Genomic DNA, 25,157 nt, shown 5'->3' with positions numbered 1-25,157 from the left:
TTTGGGAGGCCAAGGCAGGCAGACCATGAGATCAGGAGATTGAGACCATCCTGGCTAACATGGTGAAACCCCTTCTCTACTAAAAATACAAAAAAATTAGCCGGGCGTGGTGGTGGGCGTCTGTGGTCCCAGCTACTCGGGAGGCTGAGGCAGGAGAATGGTGTGAACCCAGGCGGCAGAGCTTGCAGTGAGCCGAGATAGCGCCACTGCACTCCAGGCTGGGTGACAGAGCAAGACTCTGTCTCCAAAAAAAAAAAAAGAGGTGTTCTCCAAAGGCATTTATTTCTTCGGGAGAGCTGCTGAGACTGCCCTTGTTCCAGCCTGTGGTGTCCGATGCCTATGTCTGCGATTTGCCTGGGTTGCTAGGGGGCACCTTTGGCTTCTGGCATGTTCCAATGGTTCTGACAGCACGTCACCTGCCAGCACTCACTGGCTGCCTCCGCCTTGCGCTGTGGATGGGGTGTGGGAGCCGTGGGCTCCTCCCTTGCTTTCTGTACGCCGGGGCCATGTGTGGCTCTGGCAAGCACCGGAGGCTGTCAGGGACAGGCCCAGCTGGCTCGGCCCTCCCAAGCCCGCCGCCCCAGCAGCCGGCTCCTCTCCTCAGGTGGAGACACTGACCCACCAGGCCCGGGCGACCACGGTGCATGCCGTTCAGGACTCAGAATTGGCCAAGCTGCCGGCAGGAGCCCTCACGTCCATCAAGCGCAGGTACCCACAGGTGAGCATGGTGCAGGTGAGGATGTGGAGCGGATGAGGGTGTGGAGCAGATGAGGGCACAGAACAGGTGAGGGCGGAGCAGGTGAGAGCACAGAGCAGGTGAGGGCACGGAGCAGGTGAGGGCGCAGAGCAGGTGAAGGCGCGGAGTGGATGAGGTCACGGAGCAGGTGAGGACAGAGCGCAGGTGAGGGTGTGGAGCTGGTGAGGGCGGCGCAGGTGAGGGCACAGAGCAGGTGAGGGCGCGGAGTGGATGAGGTCACGGAGCAGGTGAGGGCGCAGAGCAGGTGAGGGCACGGAGCAGGTGAGGGCGCAGAGCAGTTGAGGGTGCGGAGTGGCTGAGGTCACGGAGCAGGTGAGGGCGCGGAGCAGGTGAGGGCGCAGAGCAGGTGAGGGTGCGGAGTGGATGAGGTCACGGAGCAGGTGAGGGCAGGGCGCAGGTGAGGGTACGGAGCTGGTGAGGGTGCAGAGCAGGTGAGGGCACGGAATAGGTGAGGGCATGGAGGAGGTGGAGGCGCAGAGCTGGTGAGGGCGTGGGTGAGGGTGGCACAGGCCATGTCCCAAACTGTGCCGTGAGTTGTAGTGATCATTTGGTCTATGTACACGTGGGTAGAAAATGACCTGGAGGAGGTGAAGATCAGAGCCCAGCTGGGTGTGGGCTGTGACGGTGGGCAGGAAACCTGGAGAGGCGCCCGGGCTGCTTCCCAGGACAGTCGTGCAGCTGCCTTCTTGGTGGCCTCTCTACTCGTGAGTGATGTGGGTGTGGCAGAGGAAAGGGAAATGACTCTCACTCTGAGATCTGGAGAAGGACAGGGCGGGCTGCTCAGAAGTGCAGGGTCAGCGGTGAGGAGAGCGCCCAGGAAGGACCGGCGGAGGGGCCTGAAGGGCAGGTCTGCAGTTGTTCATCAGCCAGCACACGGATCCCAAGAAGTTTTTCATTCTAGAACAAATGGAAAGGGGGTGCAGGTGTGGCCCCCAGCATGTTGCAGGGCCTTTTACGGCCAGTGCCTCTCACCGTCCCTGGGGCTCACCCTGAGAGGCCACCACTGCCCTCCCTCCACCGCCTCCCCTCAGGTAGCGCTTCTCCCACTCACAGCTCTTGGGCCCTGGTTCTCCCGCCCACAGCTCCTGGGTCCTGGTTCTCCTGCCTGCAGATCCTAGGTCCTGGTGCTTGCTGTACTTGCCCACTTATGGATCAGGAGAGCCTGGCGGAGCATGTGAGTGCAGCTCACAGGGCCAGCAGGCTCCGGGGTGGCAGCCACAGTTGCTGGGAACAGCAGGGAGCCAGGCCACTCCTCCATCTTTGTCCTGGCCTGCAGGGTGGGCCTCGTCCTCATGAGCGCCTCGGAGCAGGAGCCCTGGCCCACCCTTTAGAGGCCGCTGCAGGGCCCCATCCGACCAGCAGCTTCTGGGGGACAGTGTGGGTAAAGCCAGTGGGTCAACTGTTGTGGGGCCAGCTTTGCTGTACAGTCAGCCCCTGGGCAGGGTCCCTGCAAGCCAGCGACCCCTGGTGTGGGGACCGTTTGGTCCAGTCAGGACAAATGTCCCCAACCATGCCCTGAAGCGGGGTTGGCACCCAGAAGCAATGGCCACAATGAGCCCTCAGTTCCAGAGAAGCCTGCCAGCCTGTCCTTGTCCTGCCTTCAGGGTTGTGGGTGGCTTCCCCTGGAGTTGTCTGCCTGCCCTGAAGTGAGAGCGAGAGGCTGACCTGGGCTCACGGTCACAGAGGACATAACCCTCGTACCTGCTGGTCTGGCAACCAGAAAGGCAGCCGTATGGCTTACCTGGGCATCAAGAAGGCTGCAAGGCCTGGACAGCCATGGCCCAGCACGTGCCTTGTGAGTCACGTGCAACTCAGTTCATGGAGGTTTTGAAAAGCAGATCCAGCGCCATTGGCTGAGTCTGGCTGTTGTTGAGCATCACTGTCTGGTTCCCAGCGTTTCTCGGTTTAAAATGTGTGGCTCTTGGCTCCTGTGTCTGCCCGCAGGTGGTGACTCGGCTGATTCATCTCTTGGGTGAGAAGATCCTGGGCAGCCTCCAGCAGGGACCTGTGACAGGTGGGTCACCTCCCCAACCCAGAGCCTCCTGCGAGCCCTCACCCAGTCCTGGAGCCCCGCCCACCCAGCCCATGGCTCCGCCCACCCAGCCCATGGCTCCGCCCACCCAGCCCATGGTTCCACCCACCCAGCCCATGGCCCCGCCCTCACAGCCCATGGCCCCGCCCTGTCCTGGAGCCCTGCCCACCCAGCCCATGGCCCTTCCCTGTCATGAAGCCCCGCCCACCCAGCCATGGCCCCACCTAGTCCCGGAGCCCTAGCCCACCCAGCCCATGGCCCTGCCGTGTCATAAAGCCCCGCCCACCCAGCCCATAGCCCTGCTCTGTTCTGGAGCCCCGCCTACCCAGCCCATGGCCACACCCCGTCCTGCAGCCTCACCCACCTAGCTCATGGCCCCGCCCTGTCATGCAGCCCCACCCACCCAGCTCATGGGCCTGGCCCTATCCTGGGGCCCCACCCACCCAGCCCACGGCCCTGCCCTGTGCTGGAGCCCCGCCCACCCACGCACCCGTGGCCCCGCCCTGTGCTGGAGTCCCACCCACCCACCCGCCCATGGCCGTGCCATGTGCTGGAGCCCCGCCCACCCATGGTCCCAACCTCCCCTGGAGCCCCGCCCACACATGATCCCAACCTCCCTGGAGCCCCGCCCACCCATGGCCCCACCTCAGAGCCCCGCCCACCCGAGCCCAGTAATTTTGTCAAACTGTTTCTCAATGTGGGCAGCATTGGAGGAAAGCTCTGCTGTATGTGAAAAGATGAAATGTGACATATCTCCCTCCTATTTTTGTCAGCTGATTGGAAAAAGGAAACGGTGAAACCTCCGGAAACGATATTGGTGGAGCGGAGAGTGCTCTCTCTCCTGTGCTAAGCATGGAAAGATAATGAGACCATTCTAGAGTGTGGGGAATTTAGTTTTTCCTCCAGCGTATTCATCCTTTACTAGTTCTGAGGTGTGCTTTTTTCTGGAGCCACTGTTGGCTCTCAGGCCGTCGTCTCTCACCGGGTCCCACATACTTGAGGACTCTGACCCTTTATCTCCGCTGGACAGCATTTGACCCCAGACCCCCTTGCCATTCTGGGAGCTCCTCTCTCCTGCCTCCTGCCTCTGTGCCTGCTGCTCTCTGCCTGGAGCCCTCAGGAGAGCCTGGCTGCTCCCGCGTGTCCTGCATCTCCGTCTCAGCACAGCCTCCCCGGCCTCCCCGTCCGCCCAGCACTCTCAGCTCCCTTTCCGCTTCCTTTTTCTTCTCTGTGCTTGTCACCCCCGACACATTGCATGACCTGTCACCTGCCTCTGGCACTGGCATGTGAGCTGGCTGGGAGCAGGAGCCTGTGTCTGTGTTCACACAGTGACGTGTGCACAGCATTGAACGTCTGTCCAAGAAGCAGATGGATGCACAGAGGGCCACACAGAGGCAGCGAAGTGTGAGGCCCACTCTAGGGTGACCCCATCTTCATCTGAGTCCCTCTGCAAAACCGTTTCCAAATAAGGTCACATTTTGCGGTTCTGGGTAGACATGAATTTGGGGGGACACTAACACGTAATGTAACTCTTCACTTTCCACTTACCTGCACTGTGAATTTTGGGGGACACTGTCTAACATGTAACGTAATGTGACTCTTCACTCTTCACTTACCTGCACCGTGAGTTTTGAAGTGAGTTTCTTGTAGAAGGTGTCTGGTTGGATCGTGTTTTTCATCCCTTCTAACTTTATCTTTTGTGTGTTTAGACCGTAGATACTTAGTGTAATTATTCTGTTGGGATTTACGTCTTCCATTTTATTGTTTTTTCTGTTCTGACACCCCCCACTGTTGTTAAACACTACTGTATTTTCTCTTTTTATTTAGAGATGGGGTCTCACTATTTTGTCTAGGTTGGAGTGCAGTGGCTAGTTACAAGTGCAATCATAGCTCCCTGCAGCCTCTAACTCCTGGGCTCAAGTGATCCTCCCCCCTCAGCCTCCTGAGTAGCTGGGACTACAGCTGTGAGCCTCTGCGCCCAGCTTTTCTGTCTACTCTTAGGTTACGTGAACTTTTTTGAGTATTCCATTATAATTATCAGCTGTGGTTTCCATGATGTCTCTTCATGTGATTTTTTCAGTGGTTACTCTAGCAATGTCAGTATCCGTACCTAACTTATCCTTGTCTACTGACAGCAGCATCTCAGCACTTTAAGTGGAATGTGGAGAGCTCACCATTGTTCAGTCACTTCATCCTTCCCCTTTATGATGTGGTTGTCTTAACTATTACCTCTGTGTGCACTGAACCCCACCCCCCAAAAACACAGGGCTACAACTTTCGCTTTCAGCCATCAAACATGATTTTTTAAACTTAGGAGGAGAATAGTCTGTGATGTTCGCCCAGGGTCACCGTCCTCCTGCTCTTCTTTCATTTGCAGCGTCTCAGGTTTCCTTCTGGGCTCGTCTCCTTGCTGTTGAAGAATCGTGGTTAGCGGTTCTTTCAGAGAAGGTCTGATGGCTGCAGATCCACTTGCTTTCCCTCATCTGAGAATCTGAGAATGTCTCCACATCGCCCTCATGCTGAAGGGTGCTTTTGCTGGATGTATAATTCTGGTTTGGCAGAAATACAAAGTATTTCAGCACTTTAAAAATTTTGTGCCACTTCCTCATGGCCTCTGTTGCTTCTATTGAAAGATCCAGGTATCCAGACGTTCTCCAGTAGGTAACGCATCATTTCTCTCTAGCTATGTTCAAGAATGTTTCGACCAGGCACAGTGGCTCACACCTCATCCCAGCACTTTAGGAGGCCGAGACAGGAGGATTATTTGAGCCCAAGAGTTCGAGACCAGCCTGGGCAACATAGTGAGACCCTGTCTCTATGAATAAAATTTGAAAAATGATCCAGGCATGTTAGCACACACCTGTCGTCCCAGCTACGTAGAGGGTTGAGGTGGGAGGATCGTTTGGGCCTCGGAGTTCGAGGTTACAGTGAGCTACGATCGCACCACCGCAGTCCAGCCTGGGCAACAGAGCAACACCCTGCCTCAAAACACACACACAAAAAGGTGTTTTTCTCTGTCTTTAGTTTTCAGAAATGTGATTTGGAAGTGTCTGAGCATGAATACTTTGGATCTGTCCTGTTTGGGGTTTCTTCGTCTTGGACCCATAGGTTTATAGCTTTTAACACATTTTGGAAGTGTTCAGTCTGTATGTCTTCAAACGATTCTTCCACCCGTGTACTCCTCCACCTCTTCTGGAAATAAAGTGGCACAAGTGTTAGACCTTGTGTTATTGTCCCCAAGGTCTCTGGGGCACTGTTCATTTTTTAAACCTTTTTTTTCTCTCTCTGATGTTAAGATGGAATTGTTTCTTTTGATCTATCTTCAGGATCTTTGGCTTTTTGTCATCTCGATTCTGCTTTGAGACTTATCAGAGAGTTTTAAAAAAATGTTCTGTGATCGTGTTTTGGTTCTTCTGTGTGCCTCCTGTTTCTTTGCTAGGATGTTCTCTTTGTCTTTGTTTCAGGAGTGTTCAGGATTGCTGGTTCTAGCTGGTAATGATAACAGCTTTATTGTCCTGGAGAAATAATTCCGTCCGTGACATGTGGTCGTTTTTATCTGTGGATTGTTTTTGCTGCTCTGGTTCAGATTCTCCTTGCTCTTGGCGTACCGGGTCACCGTGGATGTGGCCTGGTCACTGTGGACCCATCCTGGTCACTGTGGATTTTGTGTCCTGATGTTTTGAGTGTTAGGCTATGAGACTCTGGTTCCCATTTAAGTCTTCAATTTTCACTATCAGTGTGCTTGTATTCACAGGGCATGTCCTGGCCAACGTTTGTGGAGTGTGGTTTGAACGTGAACCGACCCTGGGGTCTGCCTACTAGGTGCTGCCCAGGCCCAGTGTGAAGGCTGCATTCTGCGCCATCTTCAGCTCTCAGAGCCGCACACCTGATCCTGGCACAGGCTGAGTCTTCATTAGCAGATTCGAGGCTTTCTTGATCTCCTACCTCTAGTTGGCAGGGGGTGGGGCCTCCTCTGCTTTCTCTGCAGGGGTGTACAGTTGGGGGGGATGTCTGCTGGTCAGGGGGCCACAGTTGGGGGGATGTCTGCTGGTCAGGGGGTGCACAGTTGGGGGGATGTCTGCTGGTCAGGGGGTACACAGTTGGGAGGGATGTCTGCTGGTCAGGGAGTGCATAGTTGGGGGGATGTCTGCTGGTCAGGGGGGCACAGTTGGGGGGATGTCTGCTGGTCAGGGGGTGCGTAGTTGGGGGATGTCTGCTGGTCAGGGGGTGCATAGTTGGGATGTCTGCTGGTCGGGGTGCATAGTTGGGGGGATGTCTGCTGGTCAGGGGGTGCATAGTTGGGGGATGTCTGCTGGTCGGGGGTGCATAGTTGGGATGTCTGCTGGTCAGGGGGTGCATAGTTGGGGGATGTCTGCTGGTCAGGGGGTACACAGTTGGGAGGGATGTCTGCTGGTCAGGGGGCGCGTAGTTGGGAGGATGTCTGCTGGTCAGGGGGTGCGTAGTTGGGGGGATGTCTGCTGGTCAGGGGGTACACAGTTGGGAGGGATGTCTGCTGGTCAGGGGGCGCGTAGTTGGGATGTCTGCTGGTCAGGGGGTGCGTAGTTGGGGGGATGTCTGCTGGTCAGGGAGTGCATAGTTGGGGGGATGTCTGCTGGTGTGGGCAGTGGACAGTTGGGAGGATGCTGGCTGGTACAGGGGGTACACAGTTGGGAAGGAGGTGTGCTAGTGCTTGCTTGGTGCCAGTCAGTGTCCCTGGAGGCAGCTCCCATGGGGAGGGAGGGACAGACCCCTCTGTCTGTGGCAGTCATGTGGCTGGGAAGCAGACTTTGCTTCTTTCTTGGCCTGAGTCGGGTGGTTCCTCCATGAGTCCGAGGTCCTCGGCCAGCCTGCCTTCCTCTCCATCCTTTGGAGTCTTGCGAGAGCTGCCTTGAGCTCTGTCCCTCTCTGATCATGACTGGTGACAGTCAGGTGGCCTGTGTCTGCTCCACCTCCCTTCTGGCCCAGAGCCAGAACCTCACCAGTGCCTTTTCCCAAAGCTAAGGCCATACAGAACTAGCAATAGCCTCCCCCATTCAGCCTGAAATGAGGACTCTGACACCTCAGTCCCTGGAGAGGTGAGAGGAAAGGGATTCCCAAGGAAAAGCTGCAGGAAAAATAAAAATAAATCCGCATCAGAGAGCCGGGTTCAGGCCGAAGCTTGGGACGAGACATCAGACTGCGAGTGAAGCTCGGGACCAGACATCAGACTGTGAGAGCAGCGTTCAGGCCGAAGCTCGGGACGAGGAGGCGGTTCTCCGTCTTTCTGTGCTCAGCAGCACTTTGGCGTGTGTGTGCATTGTTTATTTGCTATCTGGGAGTTATTTCCTCCTGATTATAGAAGCCACATGCCTTCCACTCAGCGCCTAGAGGCGGAGATGCATCATCTGGGCCCGAGTCCCGCGCTCTTGCCGTGTGGCCGAGGCTCAGCTGCAGGGAGGGGCTGAAGTGTGTGCGGCGAAGGTGATGCTGGGGACACCTTGCAAGGCGTGCCAGGTTGTGGTGGTGGCCTGGGCTCCTGAGACGCCCCTGACAGGCAGGTGGAGGCTGGATGGGACGGCTTCTCGGGGGGCCACCTGGGGGTGGGGAGAACTGGAGGCTCTGTGGCCGGCACAGCAGGTTCCGTGCCGGTGTGGCTGGTTCCCCCAGAGGAGCAGAGGCTGCCAGGAGGAACATGTGTGGAGAGTTTTATTTTGCTTCATTTTTCTTGTCTGTCATTGTGGAGTTTTATCACAAAGCCTGTGTAGGCTGCAAAAAGACCTAAGAGCCCCCAGGCACGAGATGAAGATGTGGGCGCCTCCTTCGCACAGCTGCTCAGGTGGTGCTGAGGCGCCAGCGCCCTGGTTCTTTTCCTGCACAGACACAGCTGCACATGCGTCAGGCAGGGTCCTTTACTGGGGCTGCTGATTTGGGTATTTACTCCAGGGCTGGGGTCCCCTCCAGGGGTCCATGAGCCCCATGGCGACACACGGCCAGCCCTGCACTCCAGGCCTGCACTTTGGGCCACTCAGCTCCAAGCGCTTATCCCGACCAGGGCCCGGTGTGGATGCCTCTGCTTGGTCACAGCCCTTGGCAGAAGCTGGGTGCGGTCTGTGAACAGCTGGGGATGCAGCTGGGCTTTGCAACCTCCAGGCAGAGATGGGCACAGGACACTGAGCCCTTGGCAGCCGGTGCACAGCACGCAACCCTCCATCCCTGGCTTACCTGCTGGGGCCGACCGAGCACTGGGCCCTGTCAGAAGCTGGCACTGCACTCAGGAAGCCAGTCAGGAAAGAACCTTCTAGGAGCCTGGGGCCGGAGGTGGGGGCCAAGTCCGAGGGAGGATCTGGGGCTGTGCGAGTCTTGGACACTCATTAGGGATGTTGGATGGGCAGCATCATTTATCTGTGTTTCTGCCTGCATACAGGTACAGGTGTTTTTGTTTTGGGAAGCCTTGAGTATTTATTTAATAATGGAATCGTATTTATAAACCACTCTGCAGCTTTCCTGCTCAGCAGCATGTCATCAGCTATTTTCCTGTGAGCACACGATTGCCGACTGTGCGCTGGTTCTCCGAGCCATGCTCCCCGTTCACAGGCTCTTACCCGCAGTGCTGCCACGGCACCGTGTGCATCCTGGGAGCTAGCAGGCATCCGCTGGCCGCCGTCTGCAGGGAGTGGCCCTTAAGCCCTCACTTGGTTCCGTGTCCCCAGGCTTGCTCTCCTGGCCTCTTCCCTGACCGTGCGGCGTCCCCTTCCTCTGACCTCGGCCAATCAGGGCCTGCGTGTCTGGTGGAGCCTGGAAGCCACCTCACTGGGGATGGGAGGGCTGGGCCATGGGGACTACAGAGGAGGGAGTGTCCACGGCACCTGGATGCAGGAGATTCTCATGGGCAGGAGCGTGGCTGGTGGCACGGTGGCCTCAGGAGCGGTGAGGCCGTCCGCTCAACCTCTTCTGTGGAAGCAGAGATGCCACTCGCCAGACGGTGTCCAGTAAAGAGGGCCTGGGACCCTCTGGGGGACTCTCAAGTCCCAGACCCCCTGGTCCATGTCCTTGCCGCTGTGCTGGCCGAGGAGCCCCTCAGCCCACATGGGGGCCGGGGAGAGGGTCCTGCCTGTCTGGGTGGGCCCCTTGGTGGGCCCTAGAGGCTCCAGTCTCAGGGAGAGGAAAGCCTGGTCCGCCTTGACCTCCTCACTCGCGTCTCCGGGGTCTCCAGGGCCTGGCCCAGGCTTCCCAGGGCTGCGCTGTGCTCCCTTGGTTTCCGGAATCCCTTGCAGATGACAGACAAGAGAAACAGGCCTGTTGATGTCTAGCCCGTGTGTTGTTTACTGTTCCGGGAGTGAGTGGTGGAAAACCCTGCGAGGGTTGGTTCAGGGGATGAGGCCTCACCTGGAGAGTTTGTCTGGTTTACTCCAATGAGGCCTCACCTGGAGAGTGTGTCTTGTTTACTCCCATGAGGCCTCTCACCTGGAGAGTTGGTCTAGTTTACTCCGATGAGGCCTCACCTGGAGCGTTTGTCTGGTTTACTCTGAGCCTCACGTTCCTTTCAGTCGCTCCCTGAATCACTGTCTTTAGTGGGTCAGGACGAATCCACTCCCTGGGCCTGGGCCTGGACCAGTGCTGGTCAGGCCTGCTGTGTGGGGCCTGGGGACGCTTGCAGGTGTGGACTGGCAGCTCATCAGGAAGAGCTGGGGAAGGCGTGAGACCAAGACAGCCTCCGGCCTGGAGGAGGCGTGAGGCCTAGGCAGCCACATGGCTGGGGACAGCGTGAGGCCCAGGTAGCCTCTGAGGGTTGGGGGAGGCATGAGGTCCAGGCAGCCCCTGAGGGCTGGGGAGGCGCAAGGTCCAGGCAGCCTCAGGACTGGGGAGGCGCAAGGTCCAGGCAGCCTCAGGACTGGGGAGGCGTGAGAGCCAGGCAGCCTCTGGTGCTGCTGTGTTGCTCCTGTGCAGCCTGGGGGGGCCCCAGGGCATCTGGAGGCATCTGTGAGTGTGTGGGCTGTCCCAGCTGACGTGGGTCCTTTGCTCCACAGGCCACCAGCTTGGGCTCCCCACAGAGGGCAGCAAGTGGGACTCGGGGAACCTGGCTGTCAACCTGTCCACGGTGGCAGTGATGCCCGTGTCAGAGGAAGTGCCCCTCACCGCCTTCGCCCTGGAACTGGAGCACGCCCTCAGCGCCATCGGTAAGCCTGGGCCTCCCAGCCTCCAGCCATCCTTGGGTTCTGGGCCTGGTGGAGGGCGCCTGCCGGCTGCCCTCTGTCTTCGAGGGGACACGGCGGTGGGTGGCCAGGGCTCAGGTGGGGTCAGTGTTCGGTAGTGTTTCCAAATTCCTGGCAGCTGTTAAATTTGGGGATTCAAGGACAAGGAATTGAATTTCCTGAGAACTCTCAAAATTCTAAGTTATTTTATATTCTTTGCAACATTTTATTTACAAGTTTTCATGTGATTATAGGGACCATGATGATAGACAGGAAGTCAGTTTTCTGTGGGTTTAAGGTTATACTAAAAATTTCAGTGTTGTCTTGGCAAAATAATGCAATAATAATGAATGCAGCCGGGCACGGTGGCTCATGCCTGTAATCCCAGCACTTTGGGAGGCCGAGGTCAGGAGTTCAAGACCAGCCTGGCCAACATGGTAAAACCCCATCTCTACTGAAATACAAAAATTAGCCAGGCGTGGTGGTGCGCGTCTGTAATCCCAGCTACTGGGGAGGCTGAGGCAGGAGAATCGCTTGAACCCGAGAGGTAGAGGTTGCAGTAAGCCGAGCTCACACACCACTGCACTCCAGCCTGGGCGACAGAGCAAGACTCTGTCTCAAATAATAATAATAATAATAATAATAATAATAATAATAAATAAATGCAATGAATGTTGTATAATTATTATGAAACAATATATTGTGACAAGAGTATTTCAGAACCATGTGAAAATGCTCTCTCCTGATACAGACATTTGGTAATAGAAAACAATAAATTCAAAAAATTTATAATGTAGAAAGATGCTGCTATAAACATCGAATACTTAAAAGTTATTCTCAGCCACGTGCGGTGGCTCACGCCTGTAATCCCAGCACTTTGGGAGGCCGAGGCGGGCGGATCACTTGAGGTCAGGAATTCTAGACCAGCCTGGCCAACATGGTGAAACCCCGCCTCTACTAAAAATACAAAAATTAGCTGGCTGTGGTGGTGGGAATGCCTGTAATCCCAGCTATGTGGGAGGCTGAGGCAGGAGAATCGCTTGAACCCGGTAGGTAGAGGTTGCAGGGAGCCGAGATCGCACCACTGCACTCCAGCGTGGGTGACAGAGCGAGACTCTATCTCAAAAATAAATAAATGAAAGTTACTCTCAAAACAAAATTTTAAAACACATAAAGCATGGATTGCCTTGTCTGATGGCCTTGACCGTCGTTACATGACATATATTCCCAGTATATGCAGAAAATCTTACTCAGTTCCAGTGACATCAGTCAGAGTATTCCAAGTGGGTCCAAAAACATCTTCGAGTTGTGCGGTGGAGCTGTCCCACTTCATATAAACTAGTTCCCTTTAAAAACATCTTCGAGTTGTGCAGTGGAGCTGTACTACTTCATATAAACTAGTTCCCTTTAAAAACATCTTCCAGTTGTGTGGTGGAGCTGTACTACTTCATATAAACTAGTTCCCTTTAGAAACATCGTCGAGTTGTGTGGTGGAGCTGTCCCGCATCACATAAACTAGTTCCCTTTAGAAACATCTTCGAGTTGTGCGGTGGAGCTGTCCCGCTTCATATAAACTAGTTCCCTTTAGAAACATCGTCGAGTTGTGCAGTGGAGCTGTACTACTTCATATAAACTAGTTCCCTTTAAAAACATCTTAGAGTTGTGCGGTGGAGCTGTCCTGCTTCATATAAACTAGTTCCCTTTAAAAAACACTTTTTAAGCTAGGCGTGGTGGCTCACACCTGTAATCCCAGCACTTGGGGAGGCTGAGGTGGGAGGATCACTTGAGGTCAGGAGTTCGAGACCGGCCTAGCCAATATGTTGAAACCCCGTCTCACTAAAAACACAAAAATTAGCCAGGCTTGTTGGCGGGCTCCTGTAGTCCCAGCTACCAGGGAGGCTGAGGCAGGAGAATCGCTTGACCCTGGGAAGTGGAGGTTGCAGTGAGCCGAGATGGTGCCACTGCACTCCAGCCTGGGCAACAGAGTGAGACTCCATGTCAAAACAAAAACAAACAAAAAACCCACTTTATTTTGAAATAATTATAGGATCAGAGAAATTGTGGAATAGTAAAGAGAGACCCCATGTGCCCTTCGCCGGGGCTCCCTCACGGGCAGCGCCTTAGGGGATAACATCAAGGCCGGGACGTTGGCGTTTACGCCATCTGTAGACCCCTCAGGCCCCAGCAGCCCGTCCGTGCCCTCCTGGGTGTGTGTGGTGCAGTGTGGCATGGGTGCCGTTTCTGTGACCTGCACCACACTGGGCCACTCTGTCACGGAGGAGACACTGCAGGTGGCCGCCATGTTGTCACCCAGCACCCCGGCTTGCCGGCAGCCCTGGATCTGTTCTCGATCTCTATAATTTTGTCATTCTGAGAAAGTGATAGAAATGGAACCACACGGTGTAGCCTCTGCAGACGGCCTTCTCCCACTCAGTCAGGTGCACGCAAAGTTCCTCCTGGCCTTTTCCTGGCCTGGAGCTCAGTTCTTTTTGGTGCTGAGTCATCGTCCGCTGCCTGGAAGCACCACAGTTTATCTGTTCATCTACTGGAGGGCATTTGGCTGCTTCCAGGATTTGGCAATATGAGTGAAGCTGGTGTAAACACCTGTGTGCGTGCTTCTGTGTGGACAGTTTTCAGTTCCTTTGGGTAAACACCAAGGAGCATGATTGCCGGATCCTGTGGTCAGAGTATGTTTAGTTGTAGAAGAAACCACCAAGCTGACTTCCAGTGAGGCTGCACCAGGCTGCAGTCCCACAGCAGCAAGCAGGTTCCGGCTGCTGCACATCGCACCGGCATTGGGCTGGATTTTGGGCTCAGAGCTGTCTCTTGAGCCCAGGGAGCATTCCAGTTCAGTTGTAAGAGGGGCCCTTATTTTGTGTGCCTCTAAGAAACAAATGTTGCCAGTTAAGGCACGAGACACATTGATCTGATCTCTAGCTTTTTTTTTTTCTGAGACGGAGTCTTGCTCTGTCGCCCAGGCGGGAGTGCTATGGCACGATCTCAGCTCACTGCAAGCTCTGCCTCCCGAGTTCATGCCATTCTCCTGCCTCAGCCTCCCAAGTAGCTGGGACTACAGGCGCCCGCCACCGCGCCCACCTAACTTTTGTATTTTTAGTAGAGATGGAGTTTCACCGTGTTAGCCAGGCTGGTCTCGATCTCCTGACCTCGTGATCCGCCCTCCTTGGCCTCCCGAAGTGCTGGGATTACAGGCGTGAGCCACCGCGCCCGGCCGATCTCTAGCTTTTAATTAGAATTAGACCTCCCTGCTTCCCACACATGGGGCTCTGGGTCATTTCCCACCCGGCACTGCCAAGCAGCACCCCCTCAGGCTGAGCCCCTCATCTTAGCTTCTCCCCCGAGCCTCTGGTGGCCGTGATGCCGGGGCTGACACTGGCGCCCCTGGTTGAGAAGGGTCCTGACAGCCGTGCCCATGTGGAAGATGCATACGAACAGGCATGTCAGCACTGGGGACCCTGGCCTCTGGGTATCTGGCACCTCAATGATCTGGGTTTGGGAAATTATGTTATCTCCCATCGCACAGCCTTCCCTGCCCTGCACACGTGGCAGGACACAGAGATTCCACTGCTCCTCATGCTAGAGGAGACCGAGGCTCAGAGAGGCTACCCGAGGCCTCCTTCAGGGCAGAGGGGAGGAAGCATCAGGCCACAGGCCCTTCCCCACTGGCAGGTGAAGAAGGCTTGGCAGTTGCGCTCAAGGGGAGCAGGCCTTGGGGGTGGGGAGTGGACTCTCACTGCCTTCCTCCGCCTTGGTGCCTTGCTGGGCGTCGGTGCCTGGCTGGGCGTCGGTGCCTGGCTCGGCGTCGGTGCCTTGCCAGGTGTCAGTGCCTGGCTCGGTGTCGGTGCCTGGCCGGGCGTCGGTGCCTTGCTGGGCGTCGGTGCCTTGTCGGCGTCGGTGCCTTGCTGGGCGTCGGTGCCTTGTCGGCGTTGGTGCCTTGTTGGCGTTGGGGTGGGCTGCCCAGGCAGGCTCCGTTACTGGTGGTGGTGTTTTCAGGCCCGACCCTGCTGCTGACCAGTGACAACATAAAACGGCGCCTCGGCTCCGCTGCCCTGGACAGGTGCGTGCCGCCAGCCCTGACTCCTTCTTCCCAGCCGGCCCAGCGCAGCCCTGAGATGTGTCCCCACTGTGTCCACATCCAGCATCTGCACTGCAGCGTGCTCCTCGTCCAGCACACCATGGTGTGAGGGCTGATGACGCGACTCCCTTCACCGGACACACTGGGCAGCGCTGACCTGCTGGGCACTGTCAGGCCTCCCAGGGGACCCCAGCCCCCTGGGACCCCCGCTTCCCGCCTGGACAGCCCCGGGTCTCACCCTCCCCAGCCTGCCCCTCAACGAGCCTCAACCTCTGGGCTTAACTGCAGCCTCTGCATGACCACCTAGGCCCTGAATAACTCACTGCGAACTAGCGATGGCAGGAAGTGCTGGGCAGGGAGGGGAAGGGCAGTGGCTGGTGCTGGCCTCTGCTGCCTCTTTCCCCCGGGGACACGTGCTAAGAGTGCCAGGCCCCTGCGGAGTAGTGAGGTACTCCCTCTGCGTCCTGCAGTGTTCACGAGTACCGGCTGTCCAGCTGGCTGGGGCAGCAGGAGGACACCCACAGGATCGTGCTCTACCAGGCAGATGGCACACTCACACCCTGGACCCAGCACTGCGTGCGCCAGGCCGACTGCATCCTCATCGTGGGCCTGGGTGACCAGGAGCCCATGGTGGGTGAGGTGAGCATGGGGAGGGCTGGTGGAGCTGAGGAGAGCCCTCTCTTCAGAACCTCCTGTTTCTCTTTTCCTTTGAGTGAAATACTGCACAAACTCAGAAAAAGACAGATAATAAGAGCCAACACTCAGATATCTGCTACCCATGTTTTAAAAACACGGTGCTGTATTGACCTTCAGTGGTTCTAGCACAGAGCAGGGCAGGTGCCCCACGTGGCCTCTTGTGAAGCCGGAGCCTCTGGCTGCCTTTAGCACTTTTACAGCAGGTGCAGGAAGCCCTTTCCAGGACTAACCTTTTACGTAAACGGTGCCCTATTTTGTGTCGTCTGAAGTTTGCTTTTCTCCACAGCACTTAGGTGTCGGCGTCGTTCCTGTTCCCCTCACTGCTTTTTCTGGCTGCTTAGTTTTCCTCTTGTGAATGCCTTACCCTCTGCCTCTGCATCCTCAGCCAACAGGAACAGCCTTCTGCAGGCACCTTCGGGACGCCGGCCCCAGGCTGTGTCTGCGGGTTCCCAGATGGCAGCAGATCACTGACCCGATTGCTTGTGGACCTTGCACCTGGCCATTGCTGCAGGCGAGGCCTCGGGCTCACGGCCGCCCAGTCCTGTTCGTGTTCTCCAGCTTCCTGCCTTCAGTTCACATTTCCCGTCTCCCTCCTCTGCTCCCTGCTCTGTTCTCATCACAAGCCTGCCAGGGCTAATCCTGGGGCAGCTAAAAATTCCTCCTCTCTGATGTATGTTCCTGTTCTACAGCTAGTGATGCTCCCTTGTGAGGGTTTGTTTGCAAAATACCTCATTTGAAAAGGTTGCTGTATGTGTTTATGAGGCAGTGTTAGAGAAACAGAAAGAGGAGGTGCCCCCTCCTGCCGTGCTGACCTTGCCCGGCACACAGTGGATGGACGGACCCCTGCCGTCAGAGCTTCGACAGCGCCAAGACAGACCAGGCCACAGCCAAGTTGCTTTGCAGAACCCAGGAGCTGCTCCCGGGGTCCTGCCCTCAGACCCCCTGTGCTGGCCCTCAGCTCTGTCCTGCCCTGAGTCCCAGGCTTGCCCGGCTGGCAGACACGTGGGCTCTGCCTTTCAGCTGGAGCGGATGCTGGAGAGCACAGCTGTGCGTGCCCAGAAGCAGCTGATCCTGCTGCACAGGGAGGAGGGCCTGGCGCCAGCCCGCACCGTGGAGTGGCTCAACATGCGGAGCTGGTGCTCTGGCCACCTGCACCTCTGCTGCCCGCGCCGCGTCTTCTCCAGGAGGAGCCTGCCCAAGCTGGTGAGGCGGGGAGAGGAGGCTGCCTGCCCGTGGCTCCGTGGTTCCTTTCCTCGAACGTTCGAAGCATTCTTCACATTCCCCACCTGATTCCCTGACACCCGCGCTCCCTGGGCCCTTCCTGTGCTTGTGAACGTGACCCTGCCTCACGTCTCCTTCATCTTGCCCTTTGGGCCTCTGGTGGCCACGGCTAGGAGGCAGCTGGTCCGGTGGGGGCAGGCACAGGGCGGCCATCGGGCTGGGGGCTTAGTGAACCCTGGGGATGTGCCTGAATCAGGGGGCTCAGTAAACCCTGGGGATGGGCCTGACATCAGAGGGGCTCAGTGAACCCTGGGGGATGGGCTTGAATCAGGGGGCTCAGTGAACTCTGGGGGATGGGCCTCATGTCAGGGCTGCTCAGGGCTGAGGCTGAGGCTCCCACATCCAGCTGATGAGGGTGTCCTCAGGCCAGCGCTGCTCCCTCCTTTGGGCAGAAGACCCTGAGACTTTTAATTCCAGTGTCCTCAGGCAGCCCTGGGGCCTGAGGGTGAGGGGTGCACTGAGGTGCTGACCAGTCGTATCAGTCAGGGCCTGCTGCATACTGGAGAGGATTTGGGGTCAGTTTGGGTCAGAAGTGGAGGAAACTCCCCCCAGTTAAGCCAGGATGCGAGGTCTCGGCCGAGGGTGGGGCCCTGCACCAGCCCTGCCTGACGGCTCCTCCCCCAGGTGGAGATGTACAAGCGTGTCTTCCAGCGACCCCCGAACCGACACTCAGACTTCTCCCACCTGGCAAGGGTGCTGACGGGCAACGCCATTGCCCTGGTGCTCAGGGGAGGGGGAGCAAGGTGAGTCCCCCCGCTTCCTACACACTCCTCACTGGTGTGTGTGGTGACAGTTGCCCCCTCGGGTGCTGGGAGGTGCTGGGTACGGGGGGCGGGAGGTGTCACCCGCAGATGAGGAGACCCTCAGGCCGCCTGTCCAGACCCAGCCTCCACCCCAGTCTACCCTCTGAGCAGGTCCTGCAGCCCCTTGCACATGCGGTGTGCCCACTGACACCCAAAGTGGCCCTGGTTTTATTATGGCCAGTTTAGTAGAGATATATCTCATTTTGACTGTCTTTGCTTAGAAGTGGTTGCTTAGGCTGGGCGCGGTGGCTCATGCCTGTAATCCCAGCATTTTGGGAGGCCGAGGCGGGCAGATCACGAGGTCAGGAGATAGAGACCAGCCTGGCCAATGTGGCGAAACCCAGTCTCTACTAAAAATAGAAAAATTAGGCGTGGTGGCGCGCCCCTGTAGTCCCAGCTGCTTGGAGGCTGAGGCAGGAGAATTGCTTGAATGTGGGAGGCGGAGGTTGTGGTGAGCCGAGATTGTGCCACTGCACTCCAGCCTGGCGACAGAGTGAGACTCTGTCTCAAAAGAAAAAGAAGTGGTTGCTTGTTGGCCCTTTGTGCCTCCTCCTCTGAAACCTCTGCTCTTTCCTTAGTCGGTCTTTCCTGGCGTCTGGTGAGTTTCCTTCACTCTAATACTTGATAAAGAATGATCTGCTTTGCCCAAACTGAGTCCTTCAGGGACTTTAAACCCAGATACCTCCTCCCCTGCCTTGTCATCAGACACCACCTTCTCCTGAACTTGAATAAATACACTTGGAACAGAGATGGAGCCCGAGAACCACGAGGAGGGCGGGACAGGCATGTGCCCCTCTGCTGAGCCAGGTGTGCATAAGGGGCAGGGCGGAGCCTCCTGCTGCTGCCCCCAAAGGATGGGAGGACGTCGAGGGGTGCCTGGGCGGGGGTCCAGGCCAGGGCTGCCTGCTGGGGTGGGGCCTCTCCGGCAGCCCCTCCCATCTCCCACGGAGTGCCAGTACTGCTACCCAGGGAAAAGCTCAGAGGTAGCCCCAGGGCCTCGAGGATGCTTCTGCTGGCCCCAGGGCGCGGAGCCCTGTCAGCCTGGGGCTGTTCTAGGTGATGAAGTGCCCACTGCATCCTTCTGTCTAAGGGACTTTCCACCTTGTCTTGTACCACACTTTCTCTTGAAAGCTGCGGAAGTTGGCCTACAGCAGTTCAATGGCTTGCCCGAGGTTGCCAGGCTGGGGACAGGACCCAAGTCTCTTTCTGTGGGTCTGGGACAGTGCAGGGACTTGGAGCAGTTGAGCCCAGGCCACATCAGCAGCATTTTTAATGAGAACGTAGCTTTGATCAAGGTAATACGTAGAAGCCATACGGTTCTGTAAGGCACGTAACTGCGGTCCCTTACCCTCCCTCCAGCACCACGTCCAGAGTTATCCCAGAAATAACCGTGTCTGGTGTTTTGGGCTGTCTGCTTGTCTGTATTTCTAAATCATATTCCTATTCTACTAAGTTTTTGTTTTGTTTTTTTAGTTTTAGATTGTTGACTTCTTAACCCCCTTCAACACCCGCAGTCAGAGTCAATCTAACTATTGATTAATCACTCATCTATGCATCTGTCTCCCTCCTTTGCACTCAGAATCCCAGTATGGTCCCATCCCTAGTTAGCCAGCACTCACTGTCTGTGTTGTTATGAGACTGTGGGTATCACTCAGCTAAGTCACATCCTGTCCTATCCTATGATTAAAATTCTTTCCTTGGAGTTAATAATTGTCACATTTGTTCAGTTTTCTGGGTATCCTTAATTTACCCAAAGACACTGAGGCAGGCATTAACCTCCTCTCGGTATGTTCGGACATACCACTCATCTCTGTTTAGTGTTCAGGAGTCGTCCTCCCTAAAGCCCTCTAGCCTCCTCGTATCTCTACTGCTTGTTTTCCAACATGCTGCTGAGATGTTGGCCTGGAATTTTCTTTCACCACCACCCTGGAAACTGCCTTTGTTTCTCTCCTGTGTCCAATTCCATTTCCTGTAATTTCATGTCTTCTTTATTGGTTTATTCCTCATTTTGGTGGGTATATATGTTCTAGAAGTCTCCCTAGGAGAAGATGCATGGGGAAGTAAACATTTTAAGACCATGCATATCAGCAAATGTCCTCATTCTATTCCCATACTTAAATGATAGTTTGGCTGGGTATAGAATTCTAGATGGAAATAAATTTCCCTGAGAATTTTAAGGCATGGTTCCATTGTCTTTTTAGTTTTTTGTATTGCTGTTGAGAAATTTAATGCTATTTTTATTCACAAGGCCTGTTTTTTCTTCTGGAACCTTGTAGGAGATTCTTTTTTTAAAAAAACAGGGTCTTGGCCAGGCGCAGCAGCTCACATCAGTAATCCCAGCACTTTGGGAGGCCGAGGCTGGCGGATCACAAGGTCAGGAGATCGAGACCATCCTGGCTAACACGGTGAAACCCTGTCTCTACTAAAAATACAAAAAATTAGCCGGGCGTGGTGGCGGGCGCCTGTAGTCCCAGCTACTCGGGAGGCTGAGGCAGGAGAATGGAGTGAACCCAGGAGGCGGAGTTTGCAGTGAGCTGAGATCGTGCCACTGCACTCCAGCCTGGGCAACAGAGCAAGATTCCGTCTCAAAAAAAAAAAAACAAAAAACAAAAAAACCAGGGTCTCGCTCTATTGCCCAGGCTGGAGTGCAGTGGCAATCATAAGCTCACTGTAGCCTCACTCCCAGCTTCAAGCAATCCTCCCCACTCAGGGTCTCGCTCTGTTGCCCAGGCTGGAGTGCAGTGGCAATCATAAGCTCACTGTAGCCTCAACTCTCAGCTTCAAGCAATCCTCCCCACTCAGCCTCCCAGAGTGCTGGGATTACAGGCGTGAGCCACTGTGCCTGGCCTGAGACTCTGCATTCTTGGTATTCTGAAAGTGCATGATGACGACGGGCCTTCATGTGGCTCTTTTTGCATCCACTGACACTGGATTCCCAGTGGACCCTTTCAAATTTGGAAACTCACAGACTTCAACTCTGGGAAATTTTTAATTTTTCTAAATGAAAATGTTTGCCTCCCTCTTATCTGTGTTCTCTCTTCCTGGAGCTTCTTTTTTTTTGTTTGTTTGTTTTTTGAGGCAGAGTCTCGTTCTGTCACCCAGGCTGGAATGCAGTGGCGCGATCTCGGCTCACTGCAAGCTCCGCCTCCCGGGTTCACGCCATTCTCCTGCCTCAGCCTCCCAAGTAGCTGGGACTACAGGCACCCGCCACCATGCCCGGCTAATTTTTTTTTTTTTTTTTGTATTTTTAGTAAAGACAGGGTTTCACCATGTTAACCAGGATGGGCTCAGTCTCCTGACCTCGTGATCCGCCTGCCTCAGCCTCCCAAAGTGCTAGGATTACAGACATGAGCCACCGCACCCAGCCTTCCTGGAGCTTCTGATGGTCAGATTTGGGGCATCTTAGATGGATCTTCTAATTTTTAGTCTTTTCTCTCCCCTATTCTTCATCTCTGTCCTTCTGTTCCTCTTTCTGGAAGATTTTTCTCAAATGTATCTTGCAGTTGATCTTTTCTGCTAAAATATCTCTGAGGTCTGAGTGCGTTTCCCCACGGCACTCCAGTGTTCCTCCAGGGCTGCATTGCGCTCCTGAGAACGCTTGTTGCGGGCTTTCCTTGTGCCCTCCTTGCTCGCTCAGATTTTCCACCACGCGCCTGTTGGTGTCTGGCGTTGATCACGCGACATAACGTGCCTGAGATTTGTCTGCGCTCCTGACTGTCAGCAGTGGCAGTGCCGGGCCGGCTTCTGTGGTGCCCTCACCACGCTTTGCTTATCCCCCTTTCCTGTCGGCGCACAGTTGGTTGGTTTTCTGGTTTTGGTTATTACAAACAAAGCTGTTATCACCAATTCTTTCGTTTGTTTGTTTTGAGACAGGGTCTCGCTCTGTCGCCCAGGCTGGAGTGCAGTGGCATGATCTTGGCTCACTGCAACCTCCACCTCCTGGATTCAAATGATTCTCCTACCTCAGCCTCCCCAGTAGCTGGGGTTACAGGCACCCACCACCACGCCCAGCTAATTTTTGTATTTTTAGTAGAGACGGGGTTTCACCATGTGGGCCGGGCTGGTCTTGAACTCCTGACCTCAAGTGATCCACCCACCTCGGCCTCACAAAGTGCCGGGATTACAGGCCTGAGCCACCGCACCCAGCCCCAACTCTTGTTCAAATCCTTTTGTGGACACGTTTCCTTTCCTCTTGGGCAAATGCCTAGGAGTGTAAGTGCCCGGTCATGGGGCAGTTGTATCGTTTTACACTCCCACCAGCAATGTCTGAGAGTTCGAGTGGCCCACATCCTCACCGACCCTTGGTAATGGCAGTATTTTAAATTTTGCCCATTCTAATGGTCTGCACTGGTGTCTCACTGTGATTCTAATTTGCATCCGTCCGATGACTAGTGACGTAGAACACCTGTTCATGAGCTTGCTGGCCATTTGTGTGTCTTCTTTTATGGAGTATCCATTTAAGTTCTTCATTCATTTTGTAATAGGTTTTTGTCTTTTACTATTGTATCAAAGGAGTTCTTTATTCTGAACACGAGTCTTTTGTAGATACATTTATTGCTGATATTGTCCTCAGTGTTGGCTTTTCTTCTCATTTTCTTAATGGCATCTTTGGATGAACCATTTAAAATTTTGATGAAGTGTGATTTTCCAGTTTTTTAATGGTTATTAATTCCAGTGTTCTGAGAGCTTCAGCCTATCCCAAGGTCACAGAGGTACTCTTCATCTTCCTCTACAAGATTTTCTATTTTAGCCTGTATGCTTAAGTCTGTGAGCCACCTCAAATTGATTTTCATGACTGATACGAGGTGGGAGTTCACTTTTCCCATGTGGTGTCTGGTTGCTCTGAATGATATGGTTTGGCCATGTCCCCACCCAAATCTCACCTTGAATTATAACTCCCATAATCCCCATGTGTTGTGAGAGGGACCTGGTGGGAGGTAATTGAATCATGGGGGCAGGTCTTTCCCGTGCTCTTCTCGTGATAGTCTCATGGGATCTGAAGGTTTTACAAAGGGCAGCTCCCCTGCACATGTGCCCTTGCCTGCCACCATGTAAGATGTGCCTCTGCTCCTCCTTCACCTCTGCCATGATTGTGAGGCCTCCCCAGCCACGTGGAACTGTGAGTCCATCAAACCATTTTTTTTTCTGTTTGAGACAGAGTCTTGCTCTGTCGCCCAGGCTGGAGTGCAGTGGTACAGTCTCGGCTCACTGCAACCTCCACCTTCTGAGTTCAAGCAATTCTCCTGCCTCAGCTTCCTGAGTAGCTGGGATTACAGGCATGTGGCACCACACGCAGCTAATTTTTGTATTTTTAGTAGAGACGGGGTTTCACCACGTTGGTCAGGCTGGTCTCCAACTCCTGACCTCGTGATCTGCCCGCCTCAGCCTCCCAAAGTGCTGGAATTACAGACATGAGCCACCTTGCCTGGCCTAAGTCTTTTTTTTTTTTTTTTTTTTTTGAGACAGAGTCTCATTCTGTCACCCAGGCTAGAGTGCAATGGTGCAATCTCGGCTCACTGCAACCTCCGCCTCCCAGATTCAAGTGATTCTCCTGCCTCAGCCTCCCGAGTAGCTGGGATTACAGGCGCCTACCAGCACACCCAGCTAATTTTTGTATTTTTAGTAGAGACGGGGTTTCACCATGTTGGCCAGGCTGGTCTTGATCTCCTGACCTCAAGTGATCTGCCCACCTCGGCCTCCCAAAGTGCTGGGATTACAGGCTTGTAATTTATAAAGAAAATGAGGTTTAGGCTGGGTACAGTGGCTCAAGTGCTGGGTAATCCTGCTGAGCCACCGTACCCAGCCTCAACCTCATTTTCTTTATAAATAACCCAGTCTCAGGAATTTCTTCAGAGCAGAATGAAAATGGATGAGTATACCTTCCCTCCCTCTCGAACTGCTGAGGCCCCTGTCAGATCCAGTGGCCCTGCAGGTGTGAGGCTGAGGCCTCCGTCAGATCCAGTGGCCCTGCAGGTGTGAGCCTGTCTGGATCTTGCTGGGTTCCACTGGTGTGTTTCTCTATCCTCAGTGACAATACTACACTGTCTTAGTTACTGTAGCTTCACAGTCAATCTTGGCATTGAGGAGTCACCTAGTTCTTTCCATTTTCCATTTTTCTTTAATTGTTTTGGCTGTCCTAGGCCCTTTGCATTTGCATGTGAATTTTAAAATCAGCTCGTCAGTGTCTCCAAAAAGAAAACCTCCTGAGATTTGGATGGAGGAATACATTGAATCTGTACATCATTAGTTGACAACATTGAGCCTTCCAGCCCACAATCTAGACAGATCTCCCCATGTACTTAGGCCTTCTGTAGTTACGATCAGCCATGATTTGCGGTCTTCAGTGTAGAGGTCTTGCACATCTTTTGTTAACTATATTTCTAAGGGTTTTACAGGCTTTTAAAACACTATTATAAATGGAATTTTTTTTTTTTTTTTTTTTTTTTTGAGACGGAGTCCTGCTCTGTCACCCAGGCTGGAGTGCAGTGGCGCAATCTCGGCTCATTGCAATTTCCACCTCCCGGGTTCAAGCAATTCTCTGTCTCAGCCTCCTGAGGAGCTGGGATTACAGGTGCCTGCCACCACGCCCGGCTAATTTTTGTATTTTTAGTAGAGATGGGGTTTCACCATCTTGGCCAGGGTGGTCTTGAACTCCTGACCTCATGATCTGCCCGCCTTGGCCTCCCAAAGTGCTAGGATTACAGGCGTGAGCCACTGTGCCCGGCCATAAATGGTATCTTTTAGACTTCATTTTCAAACTGTTTGTTGCCAGTATATAGAAATACAATTGATATTTATAAATTGATCTTATATCTTCCAACCCTGCTAAATTCATTTATTCTTGTAGCTTTGTTGTAGATTCTTTTTGACTTTCTATACACATAGTTAAATCTTCTGAGATTAAAACAGTATTTTCTCTTCCTGTACAATATGCATATGTACTTTCTTTCTATTTCTTTTTGTTGCCTTACTGTGCTGGTCAGAACCACCAGTGCAGTGTGGATAGACATGGTGGGCGCAGACACCCAACCCTCATTCCAGGCGTGGGAGCAGGTGTTCAGCCCATTCACTGAGTGTGATTTTGGCTGTTGGCATTTTGTGGCTGCCCTTGGTCAGACTGAGGAACTTCCCTTTTATTCTCAGTTTCCTGAGTTTTTTAAATCATGAATGGTGGTTTTTGTCTCTATTGAGATGATTGTATTTTCTCTTTAATCTGTTAATGTGTTAATTACATTGATTTTCAAATTAAAATTAACATTGTGCTCCTGGGACAGACCCATTTTGTCATGATGTTAAAGTTATCCTGTTTGTATATTGCTAGATT

At 54.3% G+C, this 25,157-nt stretch overlaps 1 protein-coding gene across 1 annotated transcript in view; it reads left to right on the top strand.

The window, feature by feature from the left end:
* PNPLA7 (patatin like phospholipase domain containing 7) overlaps positions 1–25,157 on the top strand; it is a 97,867-nt gene that overhangs the window by 60,545 nt on the left and 12,165 nt on the right. Inside the window, 8 exon segments of the mRNA XM_054499979.2 lie at positions 605–718; positions 2,702–2,771; positions 10,796–10,945; positions 14,972–15,035; positions 15,524–15,692; positions 16,770–16,952; positions 17,655–17,773; positions 18,704–18,705. Coding sequence (XP_054355954.1) covers positions 605–718; positions 2,702–2,771; positions 10,796–10,945; positions 14,972–15,035; positions 15,524–15,692; positions 16,770–16,952; positions 17,655–17,773; positions 18,704–18,705 — 871 coding nt within the window.

Source organism: Pongo pygmaeus, chromosome 13, assembly GCF_028885625.2.
Source record: "Pongo pygmaeus isolate AG05252 chromosome 13, NHGRI_mPonPyg2-v2.0_pri, whole genome shotgun sequence".
In the NCBI taxonomy this organism is placed as follows: Eukaryota; Metazoa; Chordata; class Mammalia; order Primates; family Hominidae; genus Pongo; species Pongo pygmaeus.
The sequence above is the reverse complement of the archived record's forward strand: the minus strand, read 5'-3'. Positions and strand labels throughout refer to the sequence as shown.